A 15,973-nucleotide genomic window follows, 5' to 3' on the forward strand; every position below is an offset into this window, starting at 1 on the left:
GGCACCACATAGGAATGACCCAATAGCACATTTGAGGTCTAATTAATCTCAAAAAGTTGGCTTGTTTTTACAGTAAAACCACAATACTGAGAAGGGTTTATATTTGACCTATATTGCAATACGATGTAATTGAGCCCCTTGAATCTTAATTTGAGCGCCATGGTAGCATTTATAACTAAAGTGTTGGTCCCATGTGCTGAAATACGACCCCAAAAATGTTTAATGTGCACAAAATATTTACATCCCTGTTAGTGGGCATTTCTCCTTTACCAAGAACCCATTCAAACAGCATGATCATTACACAGGTGTACCTTGTGCTGTGGACAAAGGCCACTTTAAAATGTAGTTCCAACAATGCCAGATGTCTCAAGTTAAGGGAGTGTGCAATTGGCATGCAGACTGCAGGAATGTTAATTTCTAAACCATAAACTGCCTCAGTTTTGGCATTATGTCGAGTTTATTTTTGTATAGAGCTTTTCTTTTTCCAGATAGAAAACAAATGCTTTGATTTATGACTGAAAAAGAATAGCTCTATACTAAAACAACCATCCCATTAACAGAAGACGCCAACAGTTGAGTATCATTTACATTTTTTATTAAATCGGTCAGGTGTTTAGACGGTCTCTTGGATGGGGGGCTCGTAGCCGTCAGCCCTATCCACCTTAGCCCCAGTGTCATCCCCAGAGGGCTTGGCTGTACTGCTGCCACCACCCTCACCGTGGAGCTCCATCAGTTTGCCCACTGGAAGGAGACAAGAATAACATAAGCGCAACTCAACAGGCTATTAGAGAAAGCCACATTGGATAAGTCACTTAGGATAATTTAGTATGCTAGGCTGTTTACACAATCCAAATCTGATCTTTTCACTAATAATTGGGCTGCTTGTAAATGCAGCCATAGACATATGTTAAGACACAATCATGTCGTACAGAAACAAGTGTTGAGTTATCTTGCTGGAATATCAGAAATGCTGCCAGATGCTGGGAAGGGGACCTTATGGTGGTCATGATTAAGATAACCAGGGTTATTGAAGGTCAAGGTTGTTTTTGAGGTTCTTTAATGAATGGTAAGTTGACAAAGATCCCAAATAGGCCTTCTTTCACACCATCAATCGTCTAGTATTGTGCCATCTGTCGGAGCCATGATCACTCCAAGTACCCACCGTTCTGGGTCCTTGGCGTAGACATAACCCTTTCACTCTCCGCCCCTTATGACACAGGCTCGACACATTGTCGGACTGCAACGCCTCAAGGGGCAGGATAGGTTTGAGGTTCAAGGTGACTTACATTCAAATTTGGGCTTCTTCAGCATCTTAACTTTCCTGACGTAGACGTCGTGGAGGGGGTAGATGGACTGGCAGGCCTTCTCAATGTCCTTGCCAACGGAGTCAGGGATCCTAGAGGACAAAGGGAAAAGTAAATCAGTAAGAGGAAACCTGGCTTGGCTACTGAAAATGACCAGCTGAGAGATCTAGTTAAATTACTGGCTGCCTTCATTGAATGCCATTCAACTTACTCAGACATCAAAACTTAACTGTACACAATTAAAAATGCAGGAAAAGTGTTCGACACAGCCAACAATTTTGTTGAAATAAATTATGCTTCATTTAAGTCAATTAATAAGCATGCCCATACATGCACTCCATGTTGCATTTCACATGGACCACATCTTCCCAGAGTGCAGAACATTCTATTGAACCAGCAACAGAACGGCGAACATCCTTACAGCTTGTTGACAACTTCCTTCAGGTCGTTGGTCTGGACCTCACGGGTCATGATCTCCATCATCTTCTTCCTGATCTGACGGACCTGCTGGTGCTGGGCGTACGACGTCTTCCTGATCTGGTTGGTGCGCTTCTTGGTGAAGCCAACGCAGAACAGACGCAGGAGGTAGCCATCGGTGGTCTTCACGTCCACATGGGCCTCAATCATGGTCTGGCGGGGAGACAGAATGAAGGTTAATGAATAGTTTTGGGTACATTGGGCCCAACACGTTATCAATAACATTACAGGGCAGAAGTTAATTCATAGTAGAGGTCGACCGATTATGATTTTTCAACGCCGATACAGATTGGAGGACCAAAAAAAGCCGATACCGATTAAAATCGGACGATTTGTATTTATTTATTTGTAATAATGACAATTGCAACAATACTGAATGAACACTTAATACATCAATAAAAATATATTTAGCCTCAAATAAATAATGAAACATGTTCAATTTGGTTTAAATAATGCAAAAACAAAGTGTTGGAGAAGAAAGTAAAAGTGCAATATGTGCCATGTAAAAAAGCTACCGTTTCAGTTCCTTGCTCAGAACATGAGAACATATGAAAGTTGGTGGTTCCTTTTAACATGAGACTTCAATATTCCAAGGTAAGAGGTTTTAGGTTGTAGTTAACAGTATTTATCGGACTGTTTCTCTCTATACCATATGTATTTCATTAACCTTAGACTATTGGATGTTCTTATAGGCACTTTAGTATTACCAGGAACACATCGACAACAGCCACACTCGAAGCAGCGTTACCCATTGCTCCACAAAAGCCACGGCCCTTGCAGGGCAAGGAGAACAACTACTCCACGTCTCAGAGCGAGTGACGTTGGAAACGCTATTAGCGCACACCTCGCTAACTAGCTAGCCATTTCACATCGGTTACACCAGCCTAATCTCGGGAGTTGGCAGGCTCGAAGTCATAAACAGCTGCTGGCAAACGCACGAAAGTACTGTTTGAATGAATGCTTACGAGTCTGCTGCTACCTACCATCGCTCAGTCCGACTGCTCTATCAAAATCAGACTTAGTTATAACATGATAACACACAGAAATACGAGCCTTAGGTCACTAATATGGTTGAATCCGGAAACTATCATCTCGAAAACAAGAAGTTTATTATTTTAGTGAAATACGGAACGGTTCCGTATTTTATCTTACGGGTGGCATCCCTAAGTCTAAATATTCCCGTTACATTGCACAACCTTCAATGTTATGTCATAATTACGTGCAAATTATGCAGCCCAAACTGTTGCATATACCCTGAGTCTGCGTGCAATGTACGCAAGAGAAGTGACAACTTACTGCATTCACGTAACAGGCAGTCTCCTCGTGGAGCACAATGTAATCAGGTGGTTAGAGCGTCGGACTAGTTAACTGTAAGGTTGCAAGATTGAATCCCCCGAGCCGACAAGGTAAAAACCTGTCGTTCTGCCCCTGAACAAGGCAGTTAACCCATCGTTCCTAGGCCGTCATTGAAAATAAGAATGTGTTCTTAACTGACTTCCCTAGTTAGAGATTAAATAAAAGGTGTCCCCAAAAAATTTAATAATCGGCCAAATCGCTGTTCCCAAAAAACAGACTTGCAATGGTTATGAAAACTTGAAATCGGCCCTTCCGATTAATCTCTAATTCATAGTGTTGAGATTACGCATAATGGTACAACGTTGAAATTGTGGTTTGCATTCCACGTGTGCTGAGAAAAACTGAAGGAAAGGCGGCACCTTCCAGCTTAAAGTTGCAATGACACTTTTTGGGCGATCCGACCAAATTGACATAGAAATAGCTGTCATTCTCATCGAAAGCAAGTATAAGAAGCGGTAGATGTTTTTTTTTTTAAATGCTTCCTGTTCTTAAGTTTTGCAGACCAGCTTGAAACAACTGAAAACACAAAATATTACATTGGTTTAGATGGTATGATTCTCTAAACAATGACTGGTTGTTTTGTCAAACAAACTGAAATTAGGCAAACTAAATGGCGCAGTGATTTCTGCATATTGCACCTTTAATGACAGTACTACCTATTTCCATCCGTTTTGTACTGTGATTATACATGCACATCAAAATTACAATATCTCAACAAATCCAGCTGTGTGTTACATCCTCCTGTAGGATTCCTCACCTGCCACTTCTTGACCATGGAGCACATCTTGTCACGGGTCAGGTCCATGCCGTGGAAGTTGGTCAGGCAGTTCTTGCCCTGCACGTCTTCTGAGATCAGCTTGAACTTGCGGAAGGCCACCTCATCGTTCTGCAGGTCAGCGAGGCTCACCTCGAACACACGTCCCTTCAGACCATCAGAGGCGATTCCTAGTAGAACAGATTAGTTGATGTGGGACGCAGTGGGGGGAATGGAGGCCAAGGCAGGGAACATCAGCAGATCTCTTTACCAGTAATCAGTGGCAATCATTGGGCCGAAACAATTTGTCATCGTGCATTCCCATTGTGTTAAGTACGGTACAAACAAATCCAAGACAAGACCGACAAGCTGAAACAATTTTAAAAGGGAAAACTAAAAGGGAGATTACTGACCAACAAACCCATATTAAATGGTAGTTTTAGGACAACTTCAGGACTCTATTAGCTGGGACTCCCTGAGTTGTGCATCGTTTTGGTGTTTTGACAGAAAATAACCTTACCACCAGGGTCAGCTTCGCCAAACAAACGCTTCCTGTCAACAAAAGCACTTGTATAGTCGCTAGGAACTCTACTTACCAGACGTAGTGAAATGTGTACCTCGCTATTAAATAAAATGTTACATTGTGGTAGGAAGTCTTGCGTGAACTAATGGCAGACCGCCGTCTAACTTGGCAGGAATATGGTGCAGTTCGGACAAAAGTTGGATACCGATGTTTATTTGACAGCGAGGGACATTTCACTTTGTCTGGTAAGTTCCAAGAGATTGTACATATGCTTTTGTTGACCGGAAACATTTTTGGCAAAGCCGGTTATTAGCCATCGCCACCTAAGAGAACGATGCACAACTATGAGTCCAACCAATATACAGACTCCCAAAGTTGTTCCAAAGCTAGTTGAATTAGGCTACCTAGCTAGCTGGTTACAGTACAAGGTCAGGAGTTCCCGTTTTAGTCACCCCACTTTAATCAACCCCTAGTTTCCAAACTGTTATAATTCCACAGAACCATGTGGCTCTGTCTGCAGTTATTTTGCTGCATGTTAGTCTTTATACTGGTAGCCATCACCACTGAACCATGTGGTTAATGTTGATTAATGATGCTCCATTAATCTGCATCGGTTGGAAAAGCAAACTTACTGGTTCCCTGAGTCCTCGAGACCAAGGTCTTGCCAATGTTGCGGATGTTGAACATAGCGGGTGCCTTGACATCATACCAGTCCTTCTTGGAGAAAGGGTCGACACTGGGGGATAGAGAAAGTAGTGTGGTCAATATCAGTTCTGTTAATCTGTTTTGATGACACAGGCCTATGTAGCTAGCTAAATAAACTAAGGTTGCAGTCTAGTTTACGCGAAACCAACCAAAGGACTAACGTTAACTTGTTATTGTCAAATTATGGCAATGGTATGAACGTCAACTTTCAGTCCAATCAAAACGTGGAAATTCAACAGGCACCTGGCTAATCAATAAAACATGACCGGAATACCATAACGTTAGCTAGCTGGTTACTAATGTAAGGCCCAGCTAACTGGCTAAATGATCTTATCTGATAAATGTGCCTTTTCTCGCTAACGACTAAAGGGTTGGCACCACGCACATGTAGCCCTGGCTGGCTTGGCTACAATACTTTGATCCTGTTTGACCTGACCACACCATTTCGTAGAAAATACTTCGTCTAGCTAACGTTGTCCACGTTATGTTCATGGATGGCCATATCTGCCATCTTGCTAGCCACCATAGTTACATGAATGATCTAGTTAGCTTAGCTTGTCAAGACAGACAATGTCGCTAGACTACAGACAATGAGTGCATTTCGGCACATTTAAATAAAATGCTTCACGATATGCAGCCTGTGTTACGACTTCGACATTCTCTTTGGTAACAGTTCAGTGTCGCTTATGCACAAACTCATGAACCCTGAATGCACAGTGAGCATAGCAGATTAGCAACAGTGCCCGGCCTGAGTGCATCCAGCCAAAATCAACCTCATCCTTCACATTTTCAAACTGAAAGTCAATAACTTGAACTTAATAGTGTACATTGCATGATTTAATGGATGAATTGCGCTACTTACATCTTCTTTTTGGCACCTTTTTTGCCACCTTTGGTCAGCCTCTTATTCTTGCCGACTGCCATGTTGGCTACAGGGAGTGAAAGAGAAGGAAATAGGAATTATCGCGAGTGTTAAAGATAGAGCTGAGATTTCTCACATCTCGCGACTCGCGATATGTTGAGACCTCAAAACTAGCACGTTGTCGTTCTCTACTGGCCTAAGCGTGATATCGCAGTCCTTTATTTGATACGTTATAACAACATTTAATAAACTCAGGAAGTGTTTGCTACATTGTATGATATAGTATTGTTATGCTACAATATTGATATTTCTATCCTGATTCTACTGTATCCACTACAATAGCTGCTGCTTCTGCAAAAGCTAATGCGGATCCAAATAAACAATTTAACACACCCACTTTGACAGTTAGCTCAGTTCAGACGCTCACATGAATGATTGACATTCAGTCTGACATTGTGTTGTTTGTCTGAAATTTTGTAAATAAATACATAAGAATATTATATAATTCATATATGATTTATAATAATATAAATCTCTGTTCCAGAATGAATGAATATATGCATAAACATGTAACTGAGTATAAAATATAAATTAGATCAGCCACTGGCTTTTACTGTGGCAATGAAATATGATGCACCAATACTTTCACAAATTAACAAAATTCAATTTACAGTCGCTGTCTGTGGAGAAATTAGCAGTCATATGAGCAGACCCATAATAACTTAAATAACTTCACCCAAAATATTCACTCACATATTCATGATGAAGGAAAGACTTTTCACCTGAATTACAAGAAAATAAACATAATATTGACTTAACTCAGTGTTTTCCAAACTCGGTCCTGGGGACCCCAGGGTATACAGTGCCTTGCGAAAGTATTCGGCCCCCTTGAACTTTGCGACCTTTTGCCACATTTCAGGCTTCAAACATAAAGATATAAAACTGTATTTTTTTGTGAAGAATCAACAACAAGTGGGACACAATCATGAACTGGAACAACATTTATTGGATATTTCAAACTTTTTTAACAAATCAAAAACTGAAAAAATGGGCGTGCAAAATTATTCAGCCCCCTTAAGTTAATACTTTGTAGCGCCACCTTTTGCTGCGATTACAGCTGTAAGTCGCTTGGGGTATGTCTCTATCAGTTTTGCACATCGAGAGACTGACATTTTTTCCCATTCCTCCTTGCAAAACAGCTCGAGCTCAGTGAGGTTGGATGGAGAGCATTTGTGAACAGCAGTTTTCAGTTCTTTCCACAGATTCCCGATTGGATTCAGGTCTGGACTTTGACTTGGCCATTCTAACACCTGGATATGTTTATTTTTGAACCATTCCATTGTAGATTTTGCTTTATGTTTTGGATCATTGTCTTGTTGGAAGACAAATCTCCGTCCCAGTCTTTTGCAGACTCCATCAGGTTTTCTTCCAGAATGGTCCTGTATTTGGCTCCATCCATCTTCCCATCAATTTTAACCATCTTCCCTGTCCCTGCTGAAGAAAAGCAGGCCCAAACCATGATGCTGCCACCACTATGTTTGACAGTGGGGATGGTGTGTTCAGCTGTGTTGCTTTTATGCCAAACATAACGTTTTGCATTGTTGCCAAAAAGTTCAATTTTGGTTTCATCTGACCAGAGCACCTTCTTCCACATGTTTGGTGTGTCTCCCAGGAGGCTTGTGGCAAACTTTAAACAACACTTTTTATGGATATCTTTAAGAAATGGCTTTCTTCTTGCCACTCTTCCATAAAGGCCAGATTTGTGCAATATACGACTGATTGTTGTCCTATGGACAGAGTCTCCCACCTCGGCTGTAGATCTCTGCAGTTCATCCAGAGTGATCATGGGCCTCTTGGCTGCATCTCTGATCAGTCTTCTCCTTGTATGAGCTGAAAGTTTAGAGGGACGGCCAGGTCTTGGTAGATTTGCAGTGGTCTGATACTCCTTCCATTTCAATATTATCGCTTGCACAGTGCTCCTTGGGATGTTTAAAGCTTGGGAAATCTTTTTGTATCCAAATCCGGCTTTAAACTTCTTCACAACAGTATCTCAGTATCTCAGTATCTCAACAGTATCTCAGTTTTATATCTTTATGTTAGTTCAAGGGGGCCGAATACTTTCGCAAGGCACTGTACATGTCTCCCAGGAGGCTTGTGGCAAACTTTAAACGACACTTTTTATGGATATCTTTAAGAAATGGCTTTCTTCTTGCCACTCTTCCATAAAGGCCAGATTTGTGCAATATACGACTGATTGTTGTCCTATGGACAGAGTCTCCCACCTCGGCTGTAGATCTCTGCAGTTCATCCAGAGTGATCATGGGCCTCTTGGCTGCATCTCTGATCAGTCTTCTCCTTGTATGAGCTGAAAGTTTAGAGGGACGGCCAGGTCTTGGTAGATTTGCAGTGGTCTGATACTCCTTCCATTTCAATATTATCGCTTGCACAGTGCTCCTTGGGATGTTTAAAGCTTGGGAAATCTTTTTGTATCCAAATCCGGCTTTAAACTTCTTCACAACAGTATCTCAGTATCTCAGTATCTCAACAGTATCTCAGTTTTATATCTTTATGTTAGTTCAAGGGGGCCGAATACTTTCGCAAGGCACTGTACATGTTATAGTTTTGGCCTAGCACTACACAGCTGATTCAAGTAATCATAATGTAATGATGTGTTGATTATTTGAATCAGATGTGTAGTGCTAGGGCTTAAAAACAAGACATGCATCCCTTGGAGTTTGGAAAACACTGACTTAACTATTCACAACATGTGTTAAACTACATCTTATATGCATGTTATTATGTTAAACTACATCTTATATGCATCTTATTATGTTAAACTACATCTTATATGCATATTATTATGTTAAACTATATATTTTATGCATGTTATTATGTTAAACTACATCTTATATGCATATTATTATGTTAAACTATATATTTTATGCATGTTATTATGTTAAACTATATGTTATATGCATGTTATTATGTTAAACTATATGTTATATGCATGTATATTACTCAATACTGTATTACACTATTCAGTCAGCCAAGTACACTGCGTGACTGTCAGCCCTGACATGCTGTATTAGTGAACCAACAAGTGAATATTTAATGAAGAAAACAGGTTGAACCTGAATCTCAAACTGTTAACATTCCATGCAGGTGTGTCTGGCTTCCTTCCGTTATTAGGACACTGATACAACTGTGTCAATTACAGGGTTAGGGATGACGCCTAGCTGGGCTGAACCTGGTGACAATGTAAACATTGACATACATTCATTCTAGACCTACATTGTCTCCACACTCTTAGAAAAAAGGGTTCCAAAAGGGTTCTTCGGCTGTCCACATGTAGAACCCTCTGTGGACAGGGTTCTTCATGGAACCCAAAAGAGTTCTACATGGAACCAAAAAAGGTTCTTCAAAGGGTTCTCTTATGGGGACAGCCGAAGAACCCGTTTAAGTTCTAGAAAGCACTATTTTTCTAAGATTCTATACAGTATCTGAAAAGTACCCTTTAATGTTCAACATATGTCCTAATGTTGGTGAGGCCTAATTTGGCCAAATCCCTCATATGTACAGTATACATAAATCATATACATTGTATAAATGAGTCTGAATGTGCATTTTAGTGACATGTTGTAACACCTAGTGAAGATGAATGCAAATAGAATTAATAACATTCCTGTCATCTCCTTGTCAGGGATAATCCCTGATCAGGAGAATGGAAGTGGGGGTCTTTAAAGCTCAACAACCATCCAACATGGAGTAAGTTCTTATCTTGTCACTGAAAACGTTTGGAACCACTCATCTGGCTTTAAAATCAGCAGGCGCCCAAAAAGGTCTTACTCTGGTCACTGAAAACGTTTTGAACCACTCATCTGGCTTTAAAATCAGCAGGCGCCCAAAAAGGTCTTACACTTGTCACTGAAAACGTTTTGAACCAATCATCTGGCTTTAAAATCAGCAGGCGCCCAAAAAGGTCTTACTCTGGTCACTGAAAACGTTTTGACCTTCTCGCCTTGTTGATATCACCACCCAAATCAAGAGAGGTGCAGCATCCTCTTCTCTCACAACATGCCTCCAAAAAACATGATCTTGATTGGCTGCCATATTGCCTACCTTCTGTAGCATGCTGCTAAAAATCAGCCTCCTATTCAGAAAGGCATCATCATCATCATCATCATCATCACAAGGATAAATTCACCCACTGGACACACACTGGTTGAATCAACGTTGCTTGCTTTCCAAACTGTACATTTTCTCCACGATTGTATTTCGAAATTTGCAAAAGGCAAACCGACAGCCGCATAGAATATAATCCATAGATGGCAGTTCCCATTGAAATCAGGACTGGCAGCCAATGATAGTGTACCCATGAGTTTAACACTCAGATTGCCAGGGTAAGAGGCTCCAAATCCCTTTTATGGATTATATGTCTATGGCCACAATGCAACAAGCTGTACATTTGGCGTGCATGCTGGCCAAATTGCGCCCCCCCCCCTGATTGTAGGCAGCCGGTAACTACCAAAATAAAGGAAACACTTAAGTGAGGGATACAAAGTGTATGTTATGGGGTGGGTGCATTTTCCTGGCATGGTTTATGTCCACTTGTACAATCTATGCCAAGGCGCGTTGAAGCTGTTCTGGCAGCTTGTGGTGACCCAATACCCTAAGACACTTTATGCTGGTGTTTCCTTTTTTTGTCAGTTACCTGTATGCACTTTTGATACAATTTAATCCACAGTTATGTTTTTGAAACTATTGATCCTCTGTGGCTAAATTATGCTATCTGGGGTATTTTGAACATTGAGAGCAGGCTCCTGTGGTTGGATTTAAAAAAAACTTAATTGTGTTTTTTTGGCTTTTGGACCCAGCCCCTGACTCATGCAATTGACCACGCAATTGACTTATTTATTATGCATTTTTTTTTATTAATCGGTTACCCAATCAAGGTAGGGCCCCCCAGTTACCCACGTGGACCCCATACCTCCTCTCCTCCCCCCATCTGATGATTAATGGAGCGGCAGCAGCAGGTTGTCTACACTCATTGAGAGTGGGCTCCTGAACCCACCTGTGGTTGGTGGTTGCAGTAAAAAAAATATAATATATACTGTATATATGCTTCTTGGGCCACCCACTGGCCTGGGCCCAGGGGCTTCAGCCCCGGTAACCCCTGCATTAAACCGGCCCTGTCCATGTAATTTCAACAAAATGACATTGAACCAAAGTGAAATAGACCTTGAATTGACATCTGTGCCCAGTGGGTAGTCTCTGGAGAGACATGTGTAATTCCCTCTTGTCATCATAATGCAACAGCCTTCACTCAGCTTAGTTTTCTGATCGAATCTGCCACATGGGGGGGTTCAAAGTAAATCCAAGCCTCACCCAGAATACATTTCTTAAAGAAAACAGTCAAGAGGATGTGTGTTCGAACCGTATGGTTTTAGCAGCCTTTATTTGTTCAGGATATTTCAAAAATATATATATTTCCCTCAGGTATTGATTTGGAAGGATATAATGAATGTTCATCCAATCAAAAGATGACAGCACTTTGGCACAAAGCTGTGTGAGTAGCTGAATTCATTAATGCGTTGTGGAACACAAAAGACAAAACAAGAAAAGAAAATTTTGTAAATGAAATGTGTATTTAATTTACATCATCAAGGTTGCAGTTCAACAGCACACTATGAAATACAAGTTACTATATCAACACTCCCTCTTACTTTCATTTTGTAGGTTACCTCAGGTAAGTCAGTGCAAAAGTGTCTTGACTTGAACCCACTCAACGTTGCCTGCATGTAAATTAAAGCATTGCACTGTAGTAAGCACTTATATTTCAGGTCACTACTACTGAGACCAACCTTGACTTTGTCTACGTCCCAAATGGAACCCTATTTCCTTTACAGTGCACTTATTTTGATCAGAGGCCCCCTATTCCCCATAGGGCTCTGGTCAAATGTAGCGCACATTAAAAGGAACAGGGTGCCATTTGGACCGCAACCATTGTCTGATGCTGGAACTCAACTGACTGCCTTGTGTCCCAGTGTCCCCAGGGAGAGGGATTGCTTGTGAGGTCAAAAGAATTGTGGCGCTGCCTGACTCCTTGGCAACAGCACTAGAACTGCGTCCTAAAAGGGCACATTATTCCCCACACAGTGCACTCCTTTTGACGAGAGCCTTATGGGCCCTGGTAAAAAGTAGTGCACTATTTAGGGAATATTGTGCCATTTAGGATGCAACCTAGGACTGGGAGCCATCCCACATTCCACTGAGCAACTGAAGTCATCCTGTATCAGAGCCTCCTAGGAGATGAGAGGAGACACACATCTTTATGATGCAATAACGATCTTTGTTCAAATACATTGCATTTGATCTTTGACTACATTTCAATCATACATAGGCTATTCAATATACGTAGGCTAAATGAAATAGAAACCTATGTGACAATGTATCTATTTGGTCTCATAAACGTCTTAAACAAGTTTCAAGTTTTAATGTCACGTGCACAAGTACAGTGCAATGCCTTTCTTGCAACATGGGTCAGTGACTGGAAGAGGCAAGAGAAGCATCGCTGTCACATCGTTTTAATGTCTGGTTTCTATCACCTCCGGTTGCATTACAGCTGTCAATGTTCCACTGCATGGACTGTAGAGAGAAGCATCACAATTTACATTTCTCATGTGAATATGACTTACATTTTTTTTGGTTTACAGCAGGACATTATTTTGTCTAATCTTATTTTCATCAATAATATAAACATTTACAAATGTTTCCCCTTCTGTACAACTGTAACCATGGTTGCATAATGTGGGTAGATAATGCCTAAAGTCTGCCTATAGGAAAAAATAAACATTATATTGACAACCATTATTACAGCCTAATCCTTAGAGTTTTTATATGCAATTTTTTAATGCAACATCTCTGGTATGTCTTTGAGTGCACAGCAGTAGATGACTCCTGACTCGAGCAAGTATCTTCCTCTTGCCTTTAGACGTCCCTGCATTATAGGCCAACCAGCTGCAATATGAGGCGAAATTGTACACTAGACTCTATTCCGTTGGAACCGAACATTTGTGAAGCCCTACTCGTTTCCTGCATTATAAGCCTCCCCTCTGTCCCTGGCATGAACAAGTCCACAGCGCCATCCACCTGGGCTACACCTGAGACCATATCAACGCCTGAGACACTCTGTCACTCGATGCCCACCGCGCATGCTCCACTCATTACTGTTCTCTTAGCAGCAGGATTTTATGTTGGCAGCACGATCGCCGATTTTTTCCCCCGTGAATAAGAGTCCCTATGTAAATACATGCTAAACTTTGGGAATATCGATTTTTTTTTGCAATCTAGTGCGGTACAACTGTTTTTCACAGCATTGCAACCAATGCGTTGATTGTCTTGTATTATTTATGCATTTCTTTGGAAAGTTTAAACAAATACTGGAATGTTGATAGCTATTGTGTAGGCTCCATTTAAAGAAATACACTTTTAATAAAATACAAACATATGTTATTGGAATTATTCAATAGAGTCTGCAAAACTTAAATTGGTCTCTTGTGCTTGACAACGGGGACTTTTTGGGTTGTGGAGAAAAAAAACTTTACTACCTGTCTCATATAAACTGTGGTGGGAAATACTCAGTCGCATCTCTACTAACCAAATATAATTAGCTTTGGCGGTGGACTGTGTCACACAGCCTGCTGCTGGCTTTTCACTCCACCCCTTCCATAGCCAACAATGCAGCACACTGTTATAGACTCTACATGGGATACATATTGGCTTGTAAAGATTACTTTTCTACCTCCTTCAGATAAAGTGTGGTGTGAAATACTCAGTAAATACTTAGCCAGCAGCAGACCGTGTGACACAGTCCCCTTCAAAAATGACACATATTTGGTTATTAGAAACCCTACTGAGTATTTTCCACCCCACATTAGCTGAGACAGGTATAACAGTTACCTCTTCAGCACAATATTCTGTATGTGTATGTAGGTCTTACATTTTTTATTTCATAAATTACCTATTGCCTTTTCTTGTTGGCACAGTAAAAGTGGCCATTGATTCAAATGTAATATATTTTGAATTGTAATGTTTTGAAATGCGGGCTTTTATTTTAAAGGTTTCCTCGTTACCATACGAACATGACGTCATCATTTGTGCCGCTGGCAGAATACTGGTATAATACTGTCATGGCGTGGAAGAGCTGTAGCAGGGGGTAAATCAGGAAGAGAAAGCGCTGTAAGTGGGTTAACACTGAAATTTGAGCAAGTCTAGCAGTTTTTAGGGAATGACCGAGTGGATGACTGCTGTCCCTTGTCGAGCACCACTGGCGCTGTTGCGGTACTTGAGCCACGTTTAGGAGTTCTTGCTCATGACAGCACTCTACCTGTCAATCCTGCTGTGACAATAGCAAGTTCTAGTGCTGTAGCCTGGCTGGACTAGTGAAGAAATGAAAGTCGCAGGTGCCTCTCATATTTTGACAGAGGGGAGGAAGGGCAAGGTCTCTGCGACTTGCCTTTAGAACCAAACCTTTTTAAGCCGGTCCATTTTAGTGAACGGTTTTTGATGCATTATTTCATTCGCCTCCTTATCGAGTTTCCGACCGGGGGAGAGGAGTTTTACATGGAAACGCAGTGACAACTCCAATGTCGCGGTGTCATCGGCTAGAAATCCAACTCTCGTGCGCCTGTGCCTTTCGCGGACTACAAAACATACTTTGTTGACTCGAAGGCTTATTTTGGGAACTGTTTTGAATGGGGAGGGAAATATTTTCGTTGTTTACCTCCAGACTGTCGACATAGCTGGAAAGAGGATACCATTTGTTTTTTTTCTTTCACCGACTTTACTGTATCCCATTACCGCCTTTGGGGGTGAACAGGTGCCTTACCTGTTACCGCCACCTGTCCTCCTGTAGCAATGGCTAGCGAGGAGACGCCTGGTGCTGGGCGACCAGCCGGGCAAGGTGATGGAGCTGCGGCGGTGTCGCTCAACCCTGGGATCCCAATCCGAGGAATCAAAATGAAATTCGCTGTCCTCGCCGGCCTGGTGGAAGTTGGGGAAGTTTCCAACCGGGACATTGTGGAGACCGTCTTCAACCTGGTAAGCTGATTATCGGAAGCCACACTCTAATCTAAATAGTCCCTGGAAACCGTCCATAGAGGATCATGTTACACGTTGCTCTGTCTACCAACCTGCATTTTCTATTTTTCTGGTACACCTTAGGCTACATCCTGGCCACAATATTAGTTTATAATGAAGGCTATATTGTGACTAGGCTGGCCTACTATATGGTCCAATAGCTGAATACATAATATTTACTTTCCATGATAAGGTAACTAGAGTAGTAGGCTATGCGGAACTAGGCTATAGCCTATTCGTTAGAAATGTGTGGGCTAATGGTGCATAAGAGTTTTCTTTGTAGAATTTGTATGGGGATGGAAATGCTATATTGGTTTTACAAATCATTACTTGAAAAAGCTTTGTAACCAACCAGCGAGGCATGATCACTTTTCATATTATTCACACAGGATGCAATAGGCATAGTCCTGTTCATAGTTTAGAAAAATAATGTTTATAGCCATACAGTGGAGGTGTCGCAATACCCATAAAACCTAGCGATCCAGGGAGATGGTTCCAATAGTTTTTTGCACCATCCATTTTTTCCCATTTAAAACAAGGTCTGTGTTTTGTGTAGGCTTACCCTGGCGTGACGTTTTGATAGCCATGTAAATCTCTCTCGGACAACTTGTATCAATATATTCGGCTCTATTTACACTCAGATTCGTATACATCATGCAAAACTACAAATCCCTGCAAGCTCCTGCACGTTATCTCAAGCTGACACCTTTGCTAACAGGTATTGTGTCAATTTAAAACGTGCACAAGACAGTTCACAGAATTGTCAATTTTAAAGAAATATAGCCAATTTATTCAGTACTACTTTTAGCTAACATTAGATAGTTAATCCAGAGTTTCTTACCTTTGCCTCGATT

At 41.3% G+C, this 15,973-nt stretch overlaps 2 protein-coding genes and 2 non-coding genes across 8 annotated transcripts in view; 1 reads left to right on the forward strand and 3 right to left on the reverse strand.

The window, feature by feature from the left end:
* Positions 1-578: 578 nt before the first annotated feature.
* On the reverse strand, positions 579-6,139 carry LOC110534513 (40S ribosomal protein S3a). Its single transcript, XM_021619396.2, has 6 exons — positions 5,982-6,139; positions 5,047-5,150; positions 3,895-4,082; positions 1,726-1,934; positions 1,287-1,396; positions 579-741 (listed from the first exon to the last, which is right to left on the reverse strand). The coding sequence occupies exons 1-6, from the start codon at positions 6,041-6,043 to the stop codon at positions 614-616; spliced, it is 801 nt and encodes a 266-aa protein (XP_021475071.1). The 5' UTR covers positions 6,044-6,139; the 3' UTR covers positions 579-613.
* On the reverse strand, positions 1,130-1,259 carry LOC118937083. Its single transcript, XR_005034479.1, has one exon. It is a non-coding gene; the product is annotated as a small nucleolar RNA SNORA17 (small nucleolar RNA).
* Positions 4,142-4,211, reverse strand: LOC118937072. The gene has a single exon (XR_005034468.1). It is a non-coding gene; the product is annotated as a small nucleolar RNA SNORD73 (small nucleolar RNA).
* Positions 6,140-14,143: 8,004 nt separating the features above from the next.
* Positions 14,144-15,973, forward strand: part of LOC110533189 (lipopolysaccharide-responsive and beige-like anchor protein) — a 388,104-nt gene continuing 386,274 nt past the window's right edge. For 4 of the 5 annotated variants that reach the window (XM_036933632.1, XM_036933634.1, XM_036933635.1 and 1 more), the window contains exon 1: positions 14,144-15,080. In XM_036933632.1, coding sequence (XP_036789527.1) covers positions 14,898-15,080 — 183 coding nt within the window. In that variant the 5' untranslated portion in view covers positions 14,144-14,897. The remainder of the gene's footprint in view (positions 15,081-15,973) is intronic. The other variant, XM_036933636.1, reaches the window with a different exon arrangement.

This window comes from Oncorhynchus mykiss, chromosome 10, assembly GCF_013265735.2.
Source record: "Oncorhynchus mykiss isolate Arlee chromosome 10, USDA_OmykA_1.1, whole genome shotgun sequence".
Taxonomy (NCBI): Eukaryota; Metazoa; Chordata; class Actinopteri; order Salmoniformes; family Salmonidae; genus Oncorhynchus; species Oncorhynchus mykiss.